Source organism: Rhinolophus sinicus, linkage group LG04 (genome assembly GCF_036562045.2).
Source record: "Rhinolophus sinicus isolate RSC01 linkage group LG04, ASM3656204v1, whole genome shotgun sequence".
Classification (NCBI taxonomy): domain Eukaryota; kingdom Metazoa; phylum Chordata; class Mammalia; order Chiroptera; family Rhinolophidae; genus Rhinolophus; species Rhinolophus sinicus.
The window spans coordinates 156,695,707-156,722,104 of NC_133754.1; the positions used below are offsets into that span (position 1 = coordinate 156,695,707).

General features: G+C 46.9%; 2 protein-coding genes across 16 annotated transcripts in view; one reads left to right on the plus strand and one right to left on the minus strand.

Annotated features, from left to right (window-relative positions):
• FAM219A (family with sequence similarity 219 member A) overlaps positions 1-25,641 on the minus strand; it is a 49,067-nt gene extending 23,426 nt beyond the window's left edge. Inside the window, exon 1 of one of the 7 annotated variants that reach the window (XM_019734595.2) lies at positions 25,282-25,641. In XM_019734595.2, the coding sequence (XP_019590154.1) occupies positions 25,282-25,341 (60 nt within the window). In that variant the 5' untranslated portion in view covers positions 25,342-25,641. The remainder of the gene's footprint in view (positions 1-25,281) is intronic. The other 6 variants (XM_019734584.2, XM_019734599.2, XM_019734593.2 and 3 more) reach the window with 6 other exon arrangements.
• Positions 25,642-25,784: 143 nt separating this feature from the next.
• The window catches only part of DNAI1 (dynein axonemal intermediate chain 1), a 56,088-nt gene continuing 55,474 nt past the window's right edge, over positions 25,785-26,398 (plus strand). For all 9 annotated transcript variants that reach the window (XR_012495830.1, XR_002137602.2, XR_012495831.1 and 6 more), the window contains exon 1: positions 25,785-26,129. Coding sequence is in view for 6 of the 9 variants with exons in the window: in XM_019734484.2 (XP_019590043.2) it covers positions 26,100-26,129 (30 nt within the window). In the remaining 3 variants the exon portion in view is untranslated. The remainder of the gene's footprint in view (positions 26,130-26,398) is intronic.

Consider the following 26,398-nt stretch of genomic DNA (forward strand, 5'->3'; position numbering starts at 1 on the left):
CTCCCAGTGCCTAGCACAGAGAGTCAAGGGCCATAATCTGATAACAGACAGACAGATTTCCTTCTACTTGGTTTGAAGACACAGCAAGGATCTTTCTGTAACAGAGAGGTGGCAAAAGGCCGGTGGCCTGCCGTGCCGTGCCAGGGCCTTGTCTAATTGTGTCCCAGACAGATGTTGCATTGTGTGCTTTGTAGCACCACTCTATCTATGTAAGACTCTGGCCAAGGGCTGCACGAGTACTTTCCAGGAAGTTATTCTGGAGAACAGCCAAAGCAAGAGTCCCGCAAACCCTCACTTACTTGCTTACTTGGAGGCTTGGCCTAATTAAAACCTCACTTAAGGTACATGGCCAAAGCAGCAGCTCAACCCCAGGTCAACTTCTCGCGGGGACTAATCAGCAGCTGAGCAGACAGCTTTCTTTGTGACTCAACGGCCAGACTCTGATTTTGCTTGCAGATCAAATATAGACTCCCGCCATTAAATGAGTAAGGTCCAACTCTTACTGTGAGTAGGCAGCCAGCTTGGAATCCAAACCATCAGAAAACCCTTTGGAGGGAAATGGGGTGGGGCTGTATTTTGTCTGTTCAAAGTGCTTTTTGACAATGTGGGGCTTACAAGCATGTGTACCAGGCAGCGCACTGCCCAAGGCAGGGGAGCTTTTGGGAGTTCAGACAGAAGGGCAAGGAGATGGCAAAGGAAAACACAAGAAACCTCCTTGAACAGTAAACACAACCTCTGGCTGGAGAGTAGGGCCTGTGGATTCCAGTTTTGCCTGTGAACTGCACTGACTTTGAGAGTCTAGACAGGTCATTTCACTCTCTGAGCTCCTCAGGTCTGTTTTTATTCAGATCCTGAGATTCTAGAAAGAGCCTCCAGGGCAGAAAATAAATGAGTTGTCCCAGGTCAATGCCAGATGGCAGCCATGGGATTAGAATTCATGGGCCCTTCTTTCCAGCCAGCTGCTCCCTCCCCTGAGCCCTGAACTGTTTCTCCTTCTGAATGCTCAGGATTGTATTCAATTTAGTAAGGTTTGTGGTCACATAATCACTGCTCCTAAATAAAATAATGACTGCAGAGCATCTGCTGTAAAGAAGGCAAACATGGGGCGGGGGTGGGGGGCACCTTTGCCCGAGAGAATAGGCCAAAGCAAGCTCTGGCTGAGGTTAGACCTGTTCTACTTGAACAAAAACCAACACAAACAACTCTCTTGGGATCTGCCAGAGTCATCTGTTCTCATTTCTTTTCCAGGCTTCCTTGTGTGTCAAAAGCCTATACTTAATCCCATTGTAAGGGCCTCTCCTAGAAGCGGGAATACACTGTTCCCAGAGGCAAGAGAGGGGCCAGGCTGAGGGACAGTCTGGATCCAGACCTATAAGCATCTTTCCACCCCTAAACTAGTTACTACATTGCTACTGCTCCCATCTCCAGGAGTGCTAGCCAGCTACACCTCTTCAGGTGGGTTCCGGGCAGCCCTAGCTCTTCCAGCTCAAACTCTGACAGGTCCACTCATAGCTTAGCAAACACCAAACATTATTTTCTCCTCCCTGCCCTTCCCTGTCCCATGATAACTGGCTGGTGCTAAGAGAGGGAGCCTGCAGCTGTTCTCTGGTGGTTTCTTTATTGCTTTTGCATCTGTTTCTTTGACCAGGAAGTTCTTTGAGGTATATGGCAGGTCATGGCCTTTAGGCTCACACAGCCTTCAGTAGAGGACGCAGGAGCATATAAGAGGTGAAGAAAGCAATAGAGGAAGGCCTTGCACAAGGCCCAGAGCAGGGCTGCTTGGGAGGGATGGGGTCCTGAATGTTTTCACTCAGCCTCAATCCAGGCAGCCTTACCTTCCTTTTCACTCACCGGCCCAGGAAATGAAAGTGGGAGCACAGTAATCTCATTTGCTGGTGCCGATTCATTTAGCCATGGAAGGGGCCTCGAGGTAGAGGAGGAAACTTCGACTAGAAAATCCAGTCCCGAGTAGATGATGATGATTCCTCTGCCTTTCCAGACTCCTCACACACACCCCTCTCCTAGATGATTTGGGGCAGTTGGGAAGAAAACCCTTTTACAGTGCTAATTTAGCTCCTCTGTCTAGGGGCTACGTGCAGGGCGGGGGGTGGGGGGTGGCATGCTATGAGGCTCCAGACTCACTGGTGTCATTTCTGCTTCTATTTGCTACACCTGCCGCTTTCCAACTTGTGTCAGCGCACTTCCCCTAAAAAATGGTATTTCTAAATCAAGTGTATTCCCAATGCCAGGCTGAAGGTACAATGAGGGCTCGCTCCAGGCCTTGAAACCTGCTCAGTGCTTTCCTTTAGTTTCCCCTGCCTCCTACCCCTCATTCTCAAGTTGAAGAGGGCAGTGCAGGAGTATTAGAGACAAAAGGCCCATTTCACATTGCCTTGTTCTACGATTCTTACTCTCCTCCCCCAGAGTCCTATAGCTCTGAGGTATCAGCGTGTCAGGCCCTGGCTAGGGACAGCTCAGGAGATGACATTGTTATCTTGACAGTTTATTTCACCTTCAGAGTGATGGTGACCTCAACAGAGAGCTGTCAGGCTAAATGTGTGTGTAAGGGGTGGAGGAGGTGAGGCGGAGGCTGGAGGGGCTTAAGGGGAAGTCCCTGGATCCATCGGGCTGATCTTGGAAAGAGAAGCGGGCAGGCCCTTTCACAGCTAGAGACATGTGCGGGAAGCTGTTTAAAATCAAATACGCAAGGGCCTTAAAGACTCGAGCACCTAGGCTTTTCAGACCTGGCAGGGACAGGGCTCCTCTAGGAGCTGTCCAGGGTGCTGAACTGCCTCCACCTGGAGACCTTGGCAGCTTCGGACGAGAGCCTCGCCTGTTGGTTAATGCCAACCTTAAATGCCGCTGGCTCCCCTCTGCTCATCCCTAACACCAACTGCCTGCTTGGACCATGTCCTGCATGGCCTGAAGTAACTCCAGAATGACTCCAATCACTCTCTATGGCTGCAGCCTGGGCGTCACACCAGCAGCCTGGCTCCCTGGCCAGATTTGCCAGATTTTCAACAAAGGGTGAAGTTGAGGACCTTGGTGTGTGTGAAAAATATCTCCCAGTACCTCTGGATGCTCAGGACTAAAGGGGCCTGGCTCAGAGACCAGGGGGCCATAGAGGAGGAGAGAACTCTCACTATGGCACATCCTCAGACAGTTCCTCCCCTTACCTCAGCCGTCACTGCACACACGTGCTCACACACACCCCAGATTCTCCATCCGGTCACTGCAGAGCCTGTACTACTGCAGAGAACGTAGTGTCTCTTTTGTCTGCATTTGAGCAGAAGGCACCTGCTTTGTTCCCATCATGGATATCACAGAAATTTGGCAAAGAGCACCCAAATTTCAAACTTATGTAAATAAAACAAAATATTGATTTTTCTGAATTCAAGAGGAATACATAATCGCTGTAAAAAGTCCAGATAAGAACAAAAGAAGAATATAAAAAACACCCTAAATCCTACATCCAGAGCTGTATCTCATGTTAACCTCTTTGCACATAGCCTTGGTCCTTGGCTGTGTGTGTGCGTGTATGTGTGTGCATACACACACACAGACACACACATACACACACGCACACACATACTCACACATACACACACGCACACACATACACACATACACGTACACACACAGACACACAGACACATACAGACACACACACACACACACGAGTGTCAGAAGGAGGCAGTATAATGCAGTGGTTGAAAGTATTTGTTTTGCAGTAAGTCCTCCCTCTGCCATTTACTTATCTGTGTGATCTTGATCAAATTTCTAACCTCTCTGGGTCTGTGTTTCATCTCAAACACGAGGAAAATAATAACGCCCATCTCATAGCGTTGTTAGAAAGATTAAGTAGGATAACGTATACATTAAAATGCTCACCCCAGTCCCTGCCATATGGTAAGCAGTCAATAAATGGGAGTGTTTATTACACACACATATTCCCCGTAGAAATCATTCTGTAATACTGTTTAATGCCTAATTTAAAAACATGGATTATTTTCCATTTCAGATAAGAGCTGAAGAAAGGATGAATAAGTTCAGTTTACTTCATTTCCTGTCTCGCCTAACTTTCTAGGCCACAGTGGGGACAAGCTGGAACTTGGGAAACAGAAAGGCCTCCTAGCTCAGGAAGAAAAAAAAGCCGTCCTTGACCCAGGGTTTCTAGCTTTCAGCCCGAGTTCTGTAGCCAGGAGATGGCAGAGACTTCCTCTGGTCAAGGTTCTCTCCTCCTGTCGAACTTTGGGCCCCAGCACTTTCTGCCTCTCTGCCCAGGGATGTCCCAGCCTCCTCCAGGGGCTCCTTCCCCTTGGTACCCAAAGAAGTCCATTTACTTGTCAGCGGGCAAGGCTGCTTCCTCACTGTCTGAGTCCTGGCCATTTAATTCGCATGTCTACCAGCCCAGCTCTCCACATCAGCTCACTAACACTGCTCTCTTTGAGGTCAGCCCTGAGCTCCTACTTTAAATCCAATGGTCTTTTCTCAGGTGATCTCCCATCACCTTCCAGTATAATTGGACAGTACTGACCAAGATACTTCTAGAAATTCTATTTTCCTTTGGCTTTTATGAAAACATCCTATCCATATCTGTTTTTATCACCCTCCCTACTGTTTCTCTGCTCAGACTCTAGACACAGATCCTCTCCTCAGTGTGGTCACTGGCTCCTTTCACATGCTCTCTCCTGGCACTGGAAATATAACAATAATATAAACTCATTATTTCAAGTGATATTTCTTTGGGTTTTACTCCCAAATCTATATCTCTAGCTCTGATGTCTCAAACTCCAGACCTACATTGCAACTGCCTACTACTTCTGCTGATATCAGACCCCTCCTCCATCCTACTTCTTCCTTGTAACTACCCTTTTCTTATTAAGGGCACAACCATTTTCCCAGTTAAGTGAACTCAAAAAATAGAGGATCACTTAAAAAACTTTTTATTGTGAAATAATTTTATATTTGCAGAGAAGAGTTACAAGGACAGTGCAGAGAGTCTTTGTAGACCCTTCACCCAGCTTCCCCTAATGTTAGCATCTTACAGAACCATGGTACGTTGATCAAATCTACATTATTCACTAAACTACAGACTTTATGCAAATTTCTCCAGTTTTTCCATTAATATCTCTTTTTCTGTTCCAGGACCCATATTGCACTTCGTCAATATGTCGCCATGGTCTCCTTAAGTTTTTCACTCTTTTCTTGACTTTCATGACCTTGACTTGTGAAGAGTAATGGGTAGACATTTTCTAGAATGTTCCTCCAATTTGGATTCTCCCGATATTTTCCCACGATTAGACTGAGGTTATGGATTTTGGGGAAGAATACCATATAGGAAATGGGTCCTTTGCATCACAGCATATTAGGTGGCATATGACTTATCACTGGATGTGTTAACTTTGCCAGGTTTCTCCACTATAAATCTACTTTTTTTCTCTTATTCTGACCATATTCTATTAGTCAGAAGCCAGTCACCAAGTCTAGGCCATAATCATGGGGAGGAGAATTAAGTTTCACTTCCTAGAGGGAGAAGTATCAAAGAATTTGTGGACACATGTTAAAACTACCACAGTAATTAACACATATTTTGGTTGAGATTCTTATAGGCTACACAAATAGCTTGTTTTTCCTTAAAGTTTTACCCACTAGTTTCAGCAATCAGTAAATCTTGCCAGCAGCAATTATTACTATGATGTTCTTAAAAGTATTTTTAAAATTTCCCTCACTCTTTCTGCAAATAAAACTTTTAAATAAATTTTAATAAATAAAAATTTCATAAAAATATAATTCTAAAAAAAGAATTTGTCCCTCTCCCAGTTTCTTTATTCATTTATTCAATTTTTTATTTATATCAGTATGGATTAATGCATATTTATTTTCTTTTGCGTTTATAATCCAATACTATGATTATTTGTTTTGTTTGCTCAAATGGTTCCAGCTTTGGCCACTGGGAGCCCTTTCAAGTTGGCTCCTGTCTCCTTTTGACCTGCCTAGGGGGTCATTTTGACCCACCTCCTTCCTCTTTATCCCTCTGGCAAACTAATCACGAACGTATGGTAGCACTTTCTTCAAACCATCTAACATTCATCTTTTTAAAATTTAATTTATTTGTTTACATTCTCTCAGCCAGCATCCTGTTTCAGGTCCTTACCAACTTATTCCAGGATCTCTGCAGTGGTAACCCACTCATTTCTCCAACTTGTTTCTTCTTCCTCCAACTCAGCCTGTACATTACTCTTAAGTTACTCCTCTGGGGATTCAACACTGCTCTGATCACAGTATTCCCTTGCTCTAGACCCTTCCCACCGCTTAAAAACTCCTCAGTCTGACAGGCAATAGTTTTAACAACATGGCCCAAATTTGCCAGTCAGGCTGGCTGCTCCAATGCCCATCTTTCTAAATCTTTCGTTCTCTTTGCTCCAGCTTTTAGCCCTCTATGCAGATGACCTCCAAATTCTACCACTAGTCCTAACAGTATTGACATTTTAAAAATCTTTACTTATTTATTTTTTAACTTTCAAAAGGAATACATGTTCGGTGGGGTAAATCAAAATACAGAAGTGATTAAAATAGAAAACGAGTCTGACTCTCCTCTGCCCGACCTTCTTCAGGTTGGTTTTAAGAATGAAGTGGCCTTTCCAGGTTGTTAAGTAGCTCTCCTACCTCCCTTAAATCGCTATATCATAGCAAACAGATTTAGAGACATGCTTTTTGGCTTAAGAGTTTATAATGCAAATCATAAAAGGTTAAGTTCAGAAAAATAGATCCTTATGTTTGTATTATAACTTATGCTTTCAAAGTTTTTTCTTCATTATTATTTCCTTTAATCTCTGACAACCCTAAGAGAGAGAAACAGCATCTATTTTTTATTAAGACTTTTTTTTTTAGAGCAGTTTTAGGTTCACAGAGAATTGAGGGGAAGGTACAGAGATTTCCCACACTTCCTGCCCCCATATATGTATAGCCAGCCTCGCCCATTATCAACATTCCCCCACTGGTGTTGTACATTTATTACAATTGATGAACCCAGTGACATATCACAATCACCCAAAGTCCATAGTTTACATTATGGTTCGCTCTTGGTGTTACATTCTATGGATTTAGACAAATGTAAAATGACATGCATCCATCACTGTGGTATCATGCAGAGAGTATTTTCACTGCCCTAAAAATCTATTATTTATTCAAATTTTACAGAGAAAAAAATATGACATCCTATAAAGTTGAGCAGCCAGCCAGGCTGCTCCTGCCCCTGAAGTCACCCAGCCAGGGCGTGGTTCCAAGTTTCCTGACCCCTTTCATACTTTACCATATAAAAAAGCCATACAAAAACCACAAAACAATGAGCAGCAACACTAATGGGAGGGAGGCCGGAAGCCAAAGAAAACCACTCGGAATGTTGACACAATCAGTGATCACGGCTTTACTTGGGGAACGTGAGAATAATTTTGTCCCCATGCTTCTCTTTTATGGTGAAGGTGAGATTGCAGGAGATCTCTAAATAGGAAACATGAGACAGGAATGTATTTGATCAATGTGGATGGCGTTCTATTTCCGAACAAATGTCCTGCCTCCCAAAAGTAACATGGTTCTACAGAACTTGAGAAGGAAGTGACTAGAATTGAGTCAAACATGGCCAGTCAAAGCTGGAGGTGCCCAGCAGGAATAAGAGTAGCCAGACAAGCGGCACACAGGTATATGGAAGCATTTCTATAGCCAATTCATCTCACTGATTTGTTGGCATGCATACCTGATTGAAAAATATGGGAATTACGAGGCAAAAGCGATATCTCTTGGGTAGGCATGATACAGTAGAAAGAGCATGATTTTTGACCATTTGTTTCCCAAAATGGAAAAAAAGGATGAGAAAAAGTAACATTGGTTTGTCATAACAAATTCAAATACATAGAGGTGAACAAATTCATATACATAAAAGAACATGAATGTTCTCCTATAAGTCAGAATGATTACCGTTTTATTATAGATTCTCAGACTGTTAAAACATGTTATTGTATATACAGATTTAAACATAAATGAATCAGATCATCCATAGTCCAAATATTTCTGGAAATGGTGAATTTATACAACACGCATTTTATCACAATAAAGAAACATATATCTTGAACATCTTTTCATGTCAATCCATATTAGATCTTACCTCCTTCTTTTAAAAGGCTTCCTACATATATATGCTGTGCGATAGATGTACCATGATTTATTTAATCACTCCCACTGATGGAGATTTACCTTGTTTGTTTTTCCCCCTTGCTTTTATAATGTTGTAGATATTATAACTGTTATGTTATAATATTGAATATTATATTTATTTATAACATTATATTTATTTATAACTATTACAATGTCTTGCAAAAGAAAGTCTGTATACACTTATCTATTTCATAAGTTTAATAAATTCCTAGAAGTGGAATTGCTGAGGGGGGGTCAATGGGCAGGCAATATTATGTTTCCAGTTTTCTTTCCAGAAAGGTTGTGACAATGTATATTCTCACCAATGGGGTGTGGGGGATACTCGGGTTTTGAAGTCAGAAAGATCTGGAAAGTTCTAAAGCCAGCTGGTTGCATGGCCCTTGCCATGTTACCTTTCTTCATGTCCCTTGCCTTTCTATGGGTGTAACATCACCTGCTTTGCAGGGCCAGTGTCAGAGTTAAAGAAATGTAGGGACCAAACCCACAGCCTTGCTGCTACAGTGCTGCCATCACCACACTAACCAACTAAGCAACTGGCCACCCTGTAAAATGCTGTGCAGCACTCCTGACACATGTAACAAATGGTAGCTCTTTTTGTTTTATGTTGCTCTTTCCTCATCTGTTATACTTTGTTTCCATCTAGTCTAAAGTATTCATCAGTCCCAATTTATCTGGCCACCAAAAGGAGCTTGGGATACTAACTTGAGCTTTTCTAATCAACAGCAAGAGATACTGCCCTCTTACTGAGTCTGTTTCCCAGGAAAGCCTTGAAGCCGGTTTCCAGAGCTCTATCTTTAGTGACTAAATCACAAAGATACATACTCTCCCCCTCTCTGTGATCTTTCCTATGATCTGAATCAGGCCATTCCTACTCCCCAGGACACTGTCCATTAGGCCATTTCAGCAGCTGGCCTTTCTGGTCTTTAAAACAGGATATTTCATTAAGTCCTGAAAGATACAAAAGACCCATGGAAAACAGAGGAGAGACAGACTCTGAGACATGCATCCTGGGACACTGGGGAATCCAGGTTGAATTTCCTTCCCTTTGTCTTTCCACAGACCTGCCCAAGAGCAGGAGGGCTGGAACTGGATTATGGCTTCTTGGGGCTTTAACTTCCGAAATGTATTGACTTATTAGAGTTGAAATTAACCAGGACCCAGTGACAGAAGGCTCTCAGTGACAACTCTCCAAACCGCCAAAAGGGGGCAGTGTAATGTTATGGTTAAGAACCTGGGCTTTGATCCACAAACTTGGGCTTTAAACCGGGGTTTGCCACTTATTAGCTGTGGGACCTTGGGTCTCACTTTCCTTCTCTGTAGACTAAGGGTATATCTCCTTCATATTGTTGAAAGGATTAAATGAAATGTGTGTCCGGTGGCAGACACTCAGTAAGTGCTCATAAACAGCAGGACACTATACATATTCAACTATACATCTGCACCATGTATAGTTGAATATGATAGTCAGACGTGGCATGGGGCTATCAAGAAAAGGAAACAAAAAGATTGAATTTGTTTAGTTCATTCTTTCATTTAACAGACATCTAATGAATGTTTACTATGTATACGGCACCTTCTGAGGCACAGGAAACATAATGGGAAGTAAAAATAGATATGGTCTGTCTTATGAAACTTGACCTTTAGAAGGACCAATGTGAATAGAATAATCATAAAAACATATGTAAAACTATAAATGTAAAAAGTGCAATAAGAAGAAGGCCACCAACCAAATCTAGAGTTTAAGGGAAGCCCTCTGTAATGAAATTATAGCTAAACTAAGAGCTGAAGGATGAGTAAGAACCAAAAAAAGGTGGAAGGTGTAGGGAAAGCATTCCAGGTAGAAGGAAAAACATGTACAAAGGCTCTGAGGCAGAAGGTAACCTGGGACATCAGAGAAACAGAAGTAAAGCCCGTAAGGTTGGATGCAGCAATGGGAGTTAATATGGTACGAGATGAGCTGGCCAGGAATGCAGGAGCCAGATCACACAAGGTCTTGCAGGCAATGTTAAGGATTTGAGTCTTTACAGTAAGAGCAAGGGGGGAGCTGCTGAAATGTAAGGGGCAGCACTGGGCATCCCTGCTACTTGGAAACACTTTCCTCTTGTATCTCCTTTCATGGGGATGAAAGGGAGAGGCCTTCACACAACTCCTGCTGTGGCCATCCAGGAGAAGAAAGCAAAGAGGTAGGTAATCTACAAGGTATGATAAAAAAAAATAGGGTGGATGTTTAAATTTAAAAAACTATTATAGTAAAAGACACATTGCCATTAATCCCCCTCAAAATACTGTCCCTCGCTTCAAACACACTTGTCCCATCATTCTTGCCACTTTCTGAAGCAGTTCTGGAAGTCCTCTTTCATGAGTGTCTTTAGTTGCGCTGTCATGGCTGCCTCCATGTCCTGAATCAATTCAAAACATTTACCTTTCATGGTCATTTTGACTTTGGGGAAGAGCCAGAAGTCGCAGTGCCAGGTCCAGTGAATAAGGCGGATAAGGACACAATGTAATGTTTTTATTTGACAGAAATTGCCGTACTAGAAGTGATGTGTGACGTGGAGCCTTTCCATTGTGATCACAAAATATGGTGAATGCTGCTGCCAAAAGCCATCCAATGGAAAGGCAGGGATCTTCAATATGGGAAGCGGTACGTTGAACCTTAGTAACTGTGCGTGACAAGTTTCAGCTTGTTCGGTGCAGTCAGTCAGGTGTGAGCTACAGTTGAGAGAAGGTGTGTTTTAAAGTGTGCCGTAAATCATACTCCATCATGACAACGCTCCATGTCACCCATCGCTTCTGGTACTGCAATTTCTGTCAAATAAAAACATTATGGTGTGTCCTCACCCACCTTATTCATCGGTTCTGGCACCTTGCAACTTCTGGTTCTTCCCCAAAGTCAAAATGATTCAGAACATCGAGGCAGCCAGGACAGCACAACTAAAGACACTCATGAAAGAGAACTTCCAGAACTGCTTCAGAAAGTGGCAAGGACGATGGGATAAGTGTGTTCGAAGCAAGGGGGGATATTTTGAGGGGGATTAATGGCAATGTGTCTTTTACTGTAACAAACTGTTTTTTATTTAAATATTCACTGTATTGTTTGATCACACCTCACATAAGAGGTCTCTTCCCAAAACAGAATGAGTCCCTCTGGATCCTCATCGCCCAAGGAAGAACTAGACACAGGGCGGAATGCGAGTGGGGCATCCAGGGCTGTCAGACTGATCAGACATCCTGTCCTGGGTGATGGGCTGTCACTACGAAGCTCCTCATGTTTTTTGGCTGCTGCACCGGTCCCTAGTCAGCTTCCACCTCTCTGACTTCCTGCCCCATTGGATGCTCCATTTCATTGGACATAATGACCAAGAGACCAGCAGCTATTAGGCTGGGGTGGTGAAGGTGCTGCACTCTTGTGGGCAGGGGCAGAGCCCAGGGGTGGGTTTAGGTTTGCAGGAAGCAGCTCTCAACTTGTGTGTGTGTCCCTAATTAGCCGCTCCCAGCACCCACGGTGCGTGCACTGTGTTTGGTGCAGGTGCACACACAGGAGGGCAGTCTCTAGTCTCTCTTCTGTGAGGAGAGAAGCTCAGAGTGGAGATCCTGGGCAGCACAGCAATGCTAAAGTACTGGCAGGTGTTCGCTGGGTTCTAGTCCTCAGGTTTTGGAACGCAGCTGGAAAGAGAAAAGGGCCTAAGAGTGCCAGAGCTGCCCATCCCACCCCTCCTCCACCCTCTTCCAGCCCACAGCCCAACGACACAGGAAACCAGGCTTGGCTACCTGACAGGGCCCAGGCTGGGGCAGGAAGCTCAGGAAACAAGTGAGAAAGACCCCCTTCAGCATAGAAGCAGGCTGCTCAGAAAATCCCTGGGAAGGTAAAATAAACCCAGCCTCTGCTATCCTCTCTCCCACAGGAGGAAAAGACTAGAGCTGCCACTCCTCCCTAGTAGGGACAAGTGTGGCCCTAGCAGGATTCACAGAGAGCAGACCCAGGAGCTTCATGAGCGGAGACAGAGCTGTCCCACTGAGAACAGACTCCAAGGACCCTCCCCTCAGAAACACAGGTCCGCAATGGAGGAGGGTGTGTACATGTGGCCTGAAGATTTCCTAGGGCCTTCTTGGGTTGATATGAAAGGAAATGATGGTATAGGATAAGGGCAGTGGTAGAAAAAGTGGACTTAAAGGAGAAAGGGCTAGGGATATCTGTGGGGGATGAAGGCAGAGAATTGACAGGGGTCCTTTGTTGTCCAAATAGGAAGGAAACTCCTGATGAAATAAATGGACTGAAGCAATGACCATCAATGGCTGCTAAAAATATTAGGTGAAAGGCTGAATGGGAACCTTTGTGATGGAGAAATCAGACTAACTATACCACTCATCAATCTGAATATCGCAAAAAGTAGGACAACCATAAGTCCTGGGCCTCCTGATGTGAAGCAAGAGGAAATACACAGCACCCACTCACAAGTTTTAGTCACAAAAAAAGTTGAATCTGAATCTGATCAAACCCTGAGGTCTAATCACCAGTTTGCAGAAATACAGAAGACAGAGGACTAGAGCTGAAATAATTATTCAGAGCAATCCAGTGGGTGGGGCAAGGTGAAGCGAGGTTAATCCTGGGCTGATAATTACTTAAGTTGGGTGATTGCTACTAGGAGGCTCATTTCACCTTCTGTCTACTTTGTATATGTTTGAAATTCTCCACGACAAAATGTTGTAAAAATGTGAGGAAGTTCTGCAGACTGAAAACTGCCTCTTTCTTGAGCCTACTCTCCTGTGGGAGAGAATAGTAGCAATAGTAGCAACATGGATTTTTTCAAATGTTTCTTGAGCCAAATGAAAGTTGGCCTTTGGGAGCCAAAACAACAGCAGGACACCCTCCACTAGCTTCGGTAGTGGGGCGCTCCAGGAAGAAGGCTCCACCCCACCAGCGGGACTCTGCAGCAGCCGTGGCAGGGAGGGCAGAGAGAGGGCCTCCTCCAGTCCTGGCCCACTCAATGGAAGCCCCTCTGAGAATGAACAGGAGCACAGACCACTTGCATCTCTAGCCTCGCCTCATCACGGTCCTGTCAAGTAGGCCAAGGACTCTTCTCATCTGGTGATGAGAAGAATAAACCATCATCTCACCCTCTCCCCATAAAAGCTCCCTTGGGAAAACACTGACAAAAACCGGAAATAACCAACCCCTTAATCACCATCAACCCTTAGATCAGAAATGATACAGTAATTTGTGGTTCATTTCCACGTAAATGATCTTATTTATTTTAAAACTAGCCTGAAAGAGCTTAGGAGCCTGGCAAAGGTCGTAACGAAAGTAGCAGAGCTAGAATATACCCAGGCCACTTCCTACCACCACTTTGCGTAGCTCCCGCCCTGAGTCCCAGGCCCCTTACTAGTTCACCCCGATCTCCACACTCCCTCAGACAGACTCAAACCAATTCCTCTCATGGGAGTTCCCAGAGATTGCCTCACTGCTGTAGTTCAGACCCTGATAGATCGCCAAATCTTGGTTCCCTGACTGGTTCCCTTGGCAATGTTGGCCACCTTGTGAATATCACCCCCCAACTTGGTCTCTTACTGACACCATGTAACTTCCCCCCCTCTTCCCTAAACCACGAGCCATCACTACCTTCCCACTTGGCCTTTCTCTGAGCTATGATCAGCTCTGAGCCAGGGCTGGGAGCAGCAGGCCAGCTGAGAGCAGAGAGGACTTTCTGGAAGGTGAAATCCTCAGAGAACACCTTCAGGAGTCACTGGAGGCCCCTCTCACCAGCTGCTGTGATCTGCATGCCAGTATGGCTGCTGGCTTTGCCACCAGAGGCAGGCCTGCCCCTGAACAGAACTACTTGTAGCATGTGGCTTTTGTGGTAAGGGGAACATGAGCCCCATGCCTGACACACAAAGAACAGGACATCCAGACTGATGCTTTTCCTTCCCTCCAAGAGCTAGATATTTTTGTCCATCTCCAGGAGGATGTGTGCAGGTCATACAATGTTGGAAGACAGGTAGGAGTTATCCATCAGCAGAGCTGTTTCTTGCTCACTAAATATTACACATCACAACTCTATTAATATCTTCAACCTCACAGGAAAGCTGGCAGCAGTCATCAGCTGTGCTTCCAATGGGAGAGGGGCTCGATCACCGTCCCATGTTCTCCTGTGTCCCTTATTCCTGAGAACTGGCCTAATGCTGCGAAGGGAGAGGATGGGGAAGGCCAGTTTGTAAGGGACTCAGACGACTGACTGAGCTGGGAGACCCCACCCCCCTGGGGAGCAAGAAGTCACTCCCTGTCAGAGCATTCAAGGTCCTTCTCATCCTGTGGTCTGAGCTCAACATCATTTTCTCACAGGAGCCTTACCTCACATCCCCAGGATTTATTATTCTCTCTCATGCTACCTTGTTCTTGTCTTTTCTGTCACTTGTCACAGTTTGTAACTGTCATTCGTTTGTGCACTTTGTTTTGTAGCTGTCTCTCCCACTGGATTGCCAGCTCATTAAGGCAGGGACCATGTTTGCTTTATTCATATTATTCCTTGTGTCTGGTACAAGGTCTTGCGTATAGCAGATGCTCAAAATTCATTATTTTTGAATAATGAATGAGCACCCCAATTCATGTACCCCTCTGAATCTCCCACGATTGCTCACGCGCACCTTCTAGTGCAGTCACTAACTCTCACCTACTCATTTCCCTCTGGGTCTCTACTAGTCCCCTCCTTAGAATCACCTCCAAACCTCCTCTCCACTCTTTACTCATCCTTAGAGGAACCAGCTGTTTTCTGTAGTTCTGCTTCAAGAGAGCGAGTCTCTTCTTTGCCAGACTGTAAGCTCTGGGGGCAGAAGCTACCTGCCAAGGAGTTAAAGGGGGAGTTGGCAGATCAGACTCACAACACAACACATCAAAGTGGATACCCCAAATCAGGATACCTTATATATCAATTTATGTGACAGAGGGGAAATAATTCTTAGGGGAGGAGGCCTCAAGATGCCTACAGCTGAGAGAAGGTGAAGGGCCTGGTTAGACCTTTTAGAAAGAAAGTTGGCATGAATAGTAGAAAGTATGACCAGGTGGGAGGGGAAAGCCTAGTGCAGATGCGTCAAAAGCCGGTGGAGAAGTTTAAGTTGATGCAAAATAACTTAATTTGGTCCCAAATTGAAGGAAATACCATGGGCCTGGGAGTCAGGATACCTGGGTGCTAGTCTAGGCCATACCAACCTCCAGCTGGGTAATGGTCGAGCCTATTCACCTTGGTGCCTTGGTGGGTTCTGCGTGCATATCTATAAAATGGGCAAAAACGATTTTCCCAATCTCTTTCCCAATGTGGTTCAGGTGCTTTGGAAACATCTTTTCATCTACCTTAAAGAGGAATTTAAAATAAGACAATTGCATCCATAAACTTCACACAAAGACAACGTATCGGGGCCATAGGACAGGTGGAATGGAGGGGTCACAATTTATTGAATGCAAGAAAAGGATGCATAAGGAAGCTGGCATTTTTGTGAGAGGCCTTGAAAGAAAGGAAAGATTAGCAAACACATATTAACAGAAAACCAGGAAAGTGCGGCTCACACTACCCCACAGTGGACTTTTGGAGCATGTTTATATTGCACACACATAATGAGCCATGTTTATTGCTAGAATGTTGCTCCTAGCTCCTGCTTTACAAAGAGTGTGGCATTTTGCAAAGAGCAACATGTCTTCCAGGTGCCCTGGCCTCTCGCTCAGGTTAAGAACTTCTACCACAAGAAGGGGGAGGCAGTGGAGTCAGCGTGTTCACGCGCCCACCCGATGGCCCTGGGTCCTCCCTGTGAGATCACAGGTAATATGAAGTCTATCTTTCCTTTCTTAACTCCAGTCCTTTAGGCATTTGAAAACCTTAAAATGCTTCCCCTGAGACTGGTTTTTCAAGACCGAACAGCCTCCGTTCTTCCAACTGTTCCCACATGGTATGGTTTTGACTCCTTTCATCATCCTAGTCACCCCCTCTCTTGAAAGGTGACATCAGCATAAAACGCAGGACTTCATAAAGCACTGACAGTGCAGAGCTGGGCTCTCACCTCCTGAGACCTGAACTCCATACTTCTAGTAATGCAGCCCAACAGCACATTAGCTTTTCTAGTGGTTATGTCATATAGCAGACTTAGTTTCCTGTCCACATAAACACTAGCTCTCTTTGAAGGTCTACTCTAGCCTACCCCATCGCATAGCCTCACCTGGATTCCTGTTTAAATTCCACATTGCTGAATTCAGCCAGCTCCCTCTCCGAGGAGAAGAGTCACATTACACACATGTGGTACAGCGTTCTAGTAAGTATGAAATCGCCACCTCACTAGCCCCCGAGGATCCTTACCTATATTAGCAGCCCACCGAGCCCAAGATGTCCTTCCAGGTTCTTGCCTTGATTTTACACTCCTAAGGCAAGGGGCTACCCTATGTCAGATGTGTCCCAAGTTCAATATAACAATAGGTACAGCTATTGAATATGATCATGAAACCTCAACTGGCAATAATAGAAGTACAATCCCAATATCATGGAGAGTGGCAGTGCCACAGTATTCTGTGCTGGTCAGATCGCATAGACCAGTCTGTGTCTAGTTCCGGGGTGAGAAACTCAGAAGTATCCACTACAGCAGCCAGGCTGACTGGGGATTTGGAAACCAGTCTCCGAGAAAATGGTAGAAGGAAAACAGGACCTGTTTTGCCTGGGCCAAAGAGTGCTAAGGCTGTTTAGCTCACAGTAGGGCTTTTCCTCTCTAGTAACTGCTGGTGTAAGGGTCTCCTCCATAGCCCACTCCTTCTTCTTGCTCCTTTGGTCAGGGCTTGTAGCTTCATCTTAAGTTTGGCCAACCACTTCTGTGATATATTTATCAGATCTCGTCCTGAATCTGCCTATTTCCCCCTTTCATCTGCTCAGCAGAGTCAAGATTACTCCCTCTTACCAGGCCTATCTATTTCCAAAGCATTATTAACTTTATATCAAGTCAATACTTCAAAAACTCCTGCTGAAGATCAGTGTAGGAAAGATCAGTTTTCTCCATTCGTTTCTTAAAGAGTCGTATCGCAAGACTCCAGCCCCTCCGTGAAAGAGACAGCTGATCTAGCTGACATCTCCCAGAGTCATCCTTTCCCGTGTTCTTTGTCTGGGACAACTATGACAATTCAGGGCTGCCAGGATGGGAAGCAGAGGACGAGAACTGATGTTTCCCTTGTTGAAGACCATGGCAGACGTGGAAAAGCAACCATGTCAGTTTTTCACTGAACCAGAACTCTGCCTCAGAATTCACCTTAACACAGGCTCCAGGCAGCCATTACTGCCCAATGGGCACTGGCGTAAGGGGTGAAATCTGCTTATCACCCATGCTTTATGTAGCCCACGGAGAAGGCTACCTTTTATATATGTAAAGTGATTATGCAGAAATGCCTCTTGAGCTGCTCTGATTGTTTGGACATTTAATGGTATTGCAAAGGAAGTACTGAGGAACCCTACTCAGAGAATCCGTTTTTTAGCTTAAATCCCAATTGAGATGGAGTTCTTCCTGATGAGAGATTTGGACTATAATCTTTATATTCTCTCCTGCTTAGCAGAACACAAAAGGGCAGAGCACAGCCCACAGGTAAGAAGAAACAGAACTGAGGCATGCTGCAGCCACACCAGGAGTAAAAGTAAAGTGCTAAATGGGTCAAGTGTACAGTATATGAAATATATCTCAATGAAGCTGTCAAAAAAAAGGTTAACGGTAAAAATGCTGGTTGTACCAAAACATTGTTTAGTAGAGAGACTTGAAGGGAAATAAACCCCACTTAGCAATATCTTAATAACTAAGCACTTAGTATTTGCTTCTGCACTTGATCAAAGTTCACTAAGAACTTTACTTCTTTCCTGACACAAAGCAGCAACGTCCCATTAGACACTAGCGTGGGGGAAAAACGGTGTGGGCTATACCAGAGGCGCAGGAAAACTGGGAAGAACATAAATCCAGACTGGATCAGAAGAGACACTAATTTCCAAGCCAGAATTTCCCAAAGAGTATTTCATGAAATTCATTGGTTCTGTAAGATGCTAATAGATGTAATGTGAAAGAAGTTTCCATAGTTACATAACCTTGGGAAACATTGGGTTAAACGAAACTGGAAAGGTTTCTTTACTGCAGAACTTCTCAGAGCCTTTAAAATGCTAGTAAACATTGTGATGGGATAGTGTGCAGTGTTTCCCAAAGGAATTTGTCTATAGATTCTCCCCCCCCCCCATAAAGTATCTCAAGGGACCAACATTCCTAATATACTATAGGAAAGCTGGTCTAAGCCATGCTTGGCTGGGGGCTTCACCATTTCCTTTACCAGGATAAAATTAGAAATTAATATGGGAACTACATATCATTTATAGCTTGGTACACAATTATGTTTAAGTTAACTGCATAGTAAAATATATACAGTTCCCATGCCACAGTTTGGGGACAGATTAATTCAATCAATCTTAATTAAAGTACCTGTCAGGTACTGTTCTAAAGAGATGGTTTGGACTCTGGTTATAACAGCCGAGAGTCTGGTGATGAAAACAGGCAAAACTAGGCAAGAAACCTCAGTAACCAGACTCATTTCTGCCTGGGTCTGGCCTCTTGTCCGACTCATGCTTCTCAGAGCTAGAAGGGTCATTCCGAGAGCACCCTTCCTGGCCGTCATTCCTCTGACCTATGCACACACTCTCAGACATCAGCAGCATCATCACCACAGAAACCTAAAACAACCCGCAAGAAGCACAACCATGCGATCCTCAATGTGACATCTGAATAACAGCAATAAGTGAAAGCAGATAATCTACTATAACTGGCTCCTAAGAATATACAGTCTAAGGGGAACTCCTACAGGCCCCCATCCACCCTTCCTCCAGGGCAGACCCTCTGGGCCTCCTTCCTAGACAACCTGCCCTGCCCCAGAGTCCCTCCCGAAAGCCCAGGAGTTTACTTGGCTGCCCCACATGAGGCCTTTGGGTCATGTGCCCGCTTCTGAACTCCAGAGCAGAGCCAGATCCAGAGCGGGTCCCAGCTCAGCCTGCTTCCTTCCTTCCTTTCTCTCGCCTTGATAGCCAGATTCCCACCAGAGTCTCCTTAGGAAACAATAACTTCAGAGCCCGCTGAGTCAGCCTCTTGCTTCCTTCAGCCAGCACCTCTGGGTATCTGCCCTTCGCCTCATTCTCCCCTTCCCACCCCCTGGGGGGCCCCCTGTACCAGTTCTCCCAGGGTCTGCTGGAAGGCATGAAGCAGCGGAATCTCCCATGTCTCCTTTCTAGACACAAGGCTCCATCTGCCCTTTGGAGGGGACAGGGTCACTGAGACTAATCAAGTTCCAGTGAAGAAGGCTCTGATTTCCATTTCTGTTCACTCTGGGCTATAGTCAGTCAAGGGCAGCAGACAGCTGGGGGCTGGAAATGACCTAGCGACCACGGAAGCACCTGCCTACAGAGGCTACCCGTAGGGTCTTTAAGAAGCCATGTCACCTCTGAGCAATCTTACCCCAGAAGCCTGCTCCTTTGGCACACCTTGCCTGGAAGATAGCAGCCTGGGCACTGCTTCTACCCCAGGTGCAGCTTTCCAGGCTGGTCTCAGAGAAAGGAGATATGTGTCCTTTTCCATTCTGACTCTTGTGTAAAGCAGTAACTCACATCCATTCGAGGAGAAATCAGTGAACGGGTCCAGCTCAGCTAATCAGTCAGACAACCAGAGGTTTGACCAGGATGAAGCTTAAAGGGAAGGCCAGAAACTGGAACATAACACTCTCTCTCAGCCAACAAACAATTTTATTTTTCTTCACCAAAGTGCTGCCAGAAAAACAAAACAAAAAAACCCCACTGTGGCTCCTTGCTGCCACCGATTTGCTTGCATTCATCAAAGCAGGTCGCCGGGGGAAAGTACTCATTGGCAGCATTGCTCAGTCTCCCTTATGAGGCTGTGGGGCCAGGCTGCTCTTCGGTTTTCTAGGACTCCGTGTCTCCCTTAACATCAAGAATGCAGCTTCGACAGCAGAGCCAAGGAAAACAGCACCCTTCTCCCATATAAACAGTCCCTGAAGCCAAGAGATACACAGGCCCCTGAATTTTCTGGGGGTGGTAAAGGTGCCTCTTGCCCTCCAGACATCACGCCAGAAACCTGGGAAGCATCCTTGAGTCCCTATCTCTCCACCCCACCTCCAAACAGGTACCACACCCTGCCTATTCCACTTTATTAGTATCTGTACATATGCCCCCTCCTCTCTTTCAGCTTTAGTGTAGGCCTTTATCATCTCTTGCCTGGATTCTTACTGCTCTCACACCCATTTTAGTTTTCCAACCTCCAGTCTCACTTTTTCTAATCTCTCATCCACTACTGGAGTGATTGTCCCAAATTCAAATTTGATCATGTTATTCCCTAAATTAAAACCCTTCCTTTATTCAAATGCACCCTCTTGTTTCTTCCTCCATGCCCTTTGGCTGGAACTCTCGTGCTCATCTCATCTTATCCGTCTGCCAAGCTTCTAACTCTCTTCTAAGAGCCAGTTCAGCAATGAGTCCTGTGTGAAGTCTTCCCTGATCACTCGATGAGAGCCCTTTCTCATTTGCCTTTGGCCCCGCAGGACCTGGTTCTTCCTTTTTGCAGTGCTCAGTACCCTGTAGTACCTCAATCCCTCTTGACTGCGTATCCCTGGAGCAAGACTCTGTGTTGTGGAGCCCAGCACAACATCTAGCAGAAAGGCAATTCTTCGTGTTTGTTGACTGAGGAGATGAAAAGCAAGGGAGGAGCTAGAGAACTTTGCAATATAGGAAAAGAGAGAAGGGGATGCCTCTTCTTAGAACCTGAGAAATACTCCTAGATCATGAGCCACATGGACCCACTAGGAGAATCCACCCTTAAATTGAAAAGTCACCTGACTACAAGGAGGCAACGTAAGGCTCCTGGACCACAGAATACATGTAGGTCAGTTCTCCACAGTGGCTTCTTGCTATTTTCACAATGTTCTCTCTGCCACTTTCAGGAGCTGCTGCGGCCCCTCATTGAATGACGTCCTGACGATCCCCATCCGTGTCAGGAGGCAGGAGCGGTCTGAAACTCCTTTCCTAGCTCTCATGGTCAAAGGGTCAGAGGCTCAGTATTTCTCTCCTTTTCCCAAGGGAGGTGCACCCTTTCTCAGAAGCACCGTCTACTGATCTCCACTCTTTCCTGACATATATCTACAAGCTTCCTGGAGCCTTTTGAGCCCATCCTTCTCCTGGTCACTCACTGGAGAGATCTCACTTTGTCTCTGTCCTTAAAGTTACAAATGAATAAAGTTACAAATGAACTAAACAAATGAATTAAACATTTACATTAAACATCACAAGGGTTTCAGGGAGGCCAGACAAGCATTTCTCTCAAGTGTACAGAGAGCCTGTCTGATGCCATATGCCATTTTTTGGTCTCTTTGGTCCCTGAAAGCACAGGAGGCAGAGTTTTGCCTGACACAATTAAGTGCTTAAAAAGCTCCTTATTTTCTTTCTTTTTTCTTTTTTGGCAACAAATCTCTTCCTCTCTAACTGCGGCCAAAGAGAAGCCGTAGACTGTGAGCCTGCACCAACCAGCCCCCCAGACAGACAATAGAGCCAGAGAGCCCACCCCTGCTGCTCACACAAACAAAGCCCGAATTCAACCCAACTGCTCAACAGAGAGCCTTGGGTAGCTGGGTGCTTCCCTAGATCAGTGAGGTGTGTGGCGTGGACACAGAACTGACATACAAGGTATGCCTACCCTTGGCAGTTTCTTTGGGAAGATCTGTGCTCAGAAACACTCAGGAATATCTAGGAAATACATGCAGTAGGAGTGGAGCCCAGGGACCAGGTCTCTAAGTGGCGCTCTCATTTCTTTCATAAGGAGACAGGAAGAGACCTTGGGGAGCTCTCAGGGATAGGCCCAGGCCTGGTTCAGCTGCTGACACGCAGCCAGTCCAATTAAATAATTGGTGTGATGGGGAAAAGAGGGAGGCCACGCCCTCAGGCCAACTCCCACTTCAGACAGATGGCTCCTTACAGCTGCAATAGCAGCAGCAACAACAGGGCAGGGATCTCTTCCTCTTCCTGTCACTAAGCTGAGAACTAATGCTTAAATTAGCACCTTGAAAACACCCCGATCTACCGGCTATGCCTTCTCTTCTAGCTTCTGCCACTCATCTAGGCCTCTTTTTTAAGCTTGAGTTTCTCTTTCAAGTAAATAATAAAAAAAATAAAGATGCTTTCCCCTTAGAGCTCATCTTTCCAAGTAATGAATGGCCTCAGGATTTTTCCCATTACTATGAGTAGGGGAGGGTTATTTGATGATGGAGCCCATGTGACAAGCCTGTATGAGTACAGCTTGATCCAGAAAGGGGCAGTGATGCTGGCACCAGCATTGCTTTGTTTCCTTTAGGGTTTAAGGAGAGAGCCCCCACTCTGTCCTCAGAGGGGCTCACACTGGAGGAGGGAGCAAGAGCAATACACTTCTGTTGAATTGTGACTTTCAGGAGGGCAGGGATGTATCTGTGTCTATGTTGCTAACCACTGTGTCCCTGACACCAAGTATAGTATCTAGAACAGAGCATGTTCAATAAGTATTTAGTGAATGGATTTGCTGAATCAATGGTATCAGGCCCCTATGATATTCTTTGGAAGAGAGGAGCTATTGCTTTAAAGAGATAGTTTGCCTTCGTTTCATAAATGGGAAAACTAAGCCAGAGAAGAGGAGGGACTTCTTGGAGGTCTCAACGATAATGGCAAGAAATGAAATAAGTCACAGCTGAGTCCAAGCCTGCAACCCTAGTTTTTATGGGCTACTCAAATATCCCTATTTTTTCTTCTGCTTTTCTCGTCTGTAGTATACCATCTTGATTCCTTATGCCCTGAAATAAAGGCTCTTGGGGAAACTCCACACAAGATTCTGGTCTCAATAGCACACAGAGCATGTAAGGCATTCTGGGGATCCTCTAGAGTTCAACCTGGGAACAGGGGTCAAGAGGCAGAGATCTGCAGGGCAGTATCTATGACCCCCAAATGGGGGATGACTATATTGCTACTTCCATAAGGCTTTCATTCAACCTTAACAAAGCAGGCTCTAGCAGAGAAAGGATCCTTTAGCCTTCAAGAAAAGGGTCTCAAGGCAATCACAGCCTTTCTGATAAATGTCTCCTTGCACTTCTACTCCAGAGCCACACAGACCAGAAGTAGCTCAGCAGTAGTGGGGCCACTACTCACTAAAACCATCATTGAGAACTTCAGGCAATGACTGTGGCACCAAGGACAACTGAGAGAGCCTGGTGACTCCATTCCTTCCTCCCTTTCCCTGGACAGCTATTGACTCCCTTTTTAGGAACCCCAGATAGGAGGCAAGAGCCAACTCATCACTTTCTTCCCCTGACTCACTTGGACCTCTTCCTCCTCCTTTATCCACCCTCACTTTTGGTTATTGATTAGACGCTTAGAACTGGAAGAGCAATCTAGTTTGACAAGCTAGCTTGGCTGGAAAGATAATCCAGAAAGGAAAGTCCTCTTAACCCAGCCTAAAATCTTCTTCAAGTCTGGATTATTTGGGGGGCTGACTTTTCTGGTCCCCCAAATAATCCAATGATGGCATCAGGCTAGCATTTCTTTCCCGTTTAATATTATACACTTCTGTAATGCTTCTCTGTGTTTTGCTTCTAGATCTAAGCACAAAAGGAGACAAAAAAGTCTTTTCTCTCCTGCTAGGTGGCCTCTAATGATTCTCTCTACCATCTCCCAAAAGGTGTGGCTTAGAGTTGGTCATGGGTCCCTGCCAAGGTCAGTCTGGGCTGCTGTAATGGACAGGTTACTTGTTCAAGAAGTCACAAAGCACGTCTGTCAGCCAGGGATGTGGGGGCCGAAGGGTAGAACAGGTTCCTCACCTCCCCGCCTAACATAGAGGGTGGAGGCTTAGGAAGCCCGAGATCTTCCAGATTTGTAGAGCTCCGACGGGCTCCAGCAAAGCTCAAAGAATAGAGCATCCACACCTTTAGGGTTCCTGGCCCTCCCTGCCCCCTTCCAGCTCCCCCTAGGGCTCCAAAGGGGGGGGGGAAGGAGAAGGAAAAACGAACTGAGCCGGGGCACTTCCTCGCTCCTCCCTCTCCCTATACCTGCTGGCTAGGCCTCGGCGTCTCCCGCCCCGCCGCTGGGCACACCAGCCAGTCCCCCGGAGTGGTGGCCGGCGGGCATAATCTGCCCTAGGCCTGGCCTCAGTGCGCCCGCGTCGCCCTCCCCCTTCCATCGCCTCCGCGCCGGCAGCGATGACATCATTCCTCCCTGACTCCGGGACCGCGGACAGGCGGCAGGATAGGCGCCCAGCAAGGACTCCAAGCACGTAGGCCTAGGATGCTTGACCGTGGGCACAGGCGGCTCCAGCGCGGCCCCGCCCCCTCTCCCGACGGTTCGAGAGCGCTCTCATCCGCGCCTCTGATTTTCTATCTCGCCACGGCGCGCTCTCCTCCCCAGGTAGCGTGGACTACCTGCGATCTCCTCCGGAGAATGGAATTCTCGCGTCCTGCACCCACCCCTGCCCCTCCTGGTCCGTGCCCCCGCGTTCCAATTCCAGCAAACCGGCGGGCAGGCCCCTCCTCCTCTACAAGCCTATTCCCAGCCGCTCTTAGCCTGACTGCTCTCAGGCCCCCTCCCCCGCCCTGAGCATCACAGGCCTCCAGCGCTAAACGCCTCCCCACCTCTCACGCCAACCCACTGGGCCTGCCGCCCGTGGCGCCCCATGACAGGCCCTCCTTTCCCAGCTATGGGCCTCCGTTAATGGTGTGCACCATTGTGCCTCGCTCGGTTCCATCCGACAGCGCTCCCCGTAGCTCCCCCGGCCTGACTCCTCAGAAGGTGCCCTCTGCCCTTACAGGCCCTTTGCTGTCACCCCGCGTATTCTCCCACGGTTTTCTCGTCCTGCAGGTCCCCCTCTTCCACGATGCGTTCTTAAGGCTCTCGTGGCCCCATCCGAAGGCGCACCCTCTTCACAGTCCCTAAGGCCTGATTCCCTCCCTCTCCCTCAGGCGGCGCTCCCTCCCGGCCCTGGCCTGCTCGCCGCCCGCCCCCTCACCAGCGGCTGCATCTCCGAGTGCGCGGTGGGCACCTGGAACCGGTCGATCTCCTCCATCATGGTGCCGGCAAGAGAGCGGGCCCGGGGCCGGGCGCGGCCAGGAAAGCCAACAGGACCGCGCGGGGCAGCGGCCCCAGGAGCCGGGTTGGGTGGTGTAGACTAGGCCGCCCCAGACGAGTCGGGCGGGCCGGCCGCGGAGCAGATGGACCGATGGGCGCGGGCGGGAGATCTGCTGGCGCGCTGAGGCCGGCGTGGCTCCGTGGGCTTGCCTAGTGCTACCGCGGCTGTGGCGGGGCAGAGCCGCAGGTCTGGCCTCGCCTCCTCCGCCGCCGCCGCCTCCTGTCAGCAGCTCAGCCACTGCGGTGACTCGGCAACTCCACTTCCGGGTCCGGGACACCGCCTGAATCTGCATTATTCATGAGGAGGCGGTGTCTGGAAGCCCCAGCCCCTCCCACATGCAGGAGTTCCAAATGCGCGCGGCCGCGGGTGGTGTTATCCCCGAGGGCGGGACTTAGTGGAGCCCGAAGTTCCCCGCACGCCCATCCTTGCTTCCCCCTCCAGCCGGGAGGGGAAGTCAGAGGCGCCTGCGCCTTAGGTGTCGGCTGGTTGCTGGGTAACCGCGTCAGGGAGGCGAGGATTCCATCCAGCAAAGGCGCGGGGATCCACAACGACGGTTGTCCCCAAAGAACCCCTGAGACTGGGAATTGAAGTGAAAGAGAATCCAGATTTCCTGTGTGTGATCGAGGGGACGGACAAACTTCTTGTCTTCAGGCGAGGAAGACGCTCCAAGTGTTGAGGTGTTTCCTGCTTCTTTGAAGATGGCCCCTAAACAGCCGCCTCGTAAGCAGGTAACACACTCCAACCTGCCCTTTCCCGGTGAACTCTGACCTTAGCCGCCAATGACCACTGATCATACCTCTCCTACTGATCTTTCATCTTCCTTTCCCTGTTGACCACTAACCTCCTCTCTCTCCTGTGACCCCTGGCCTGTTCCCGCTGACCTCTGACCCTATGCTGTTCTCTCTCCCACTAATCCTAGTCTTCTCTCCCACACTGCCTCTGAGCCACTGTTTCCTACTTCTTTTACACTTTTCCTCCCTTCACCATTCCATTCCCT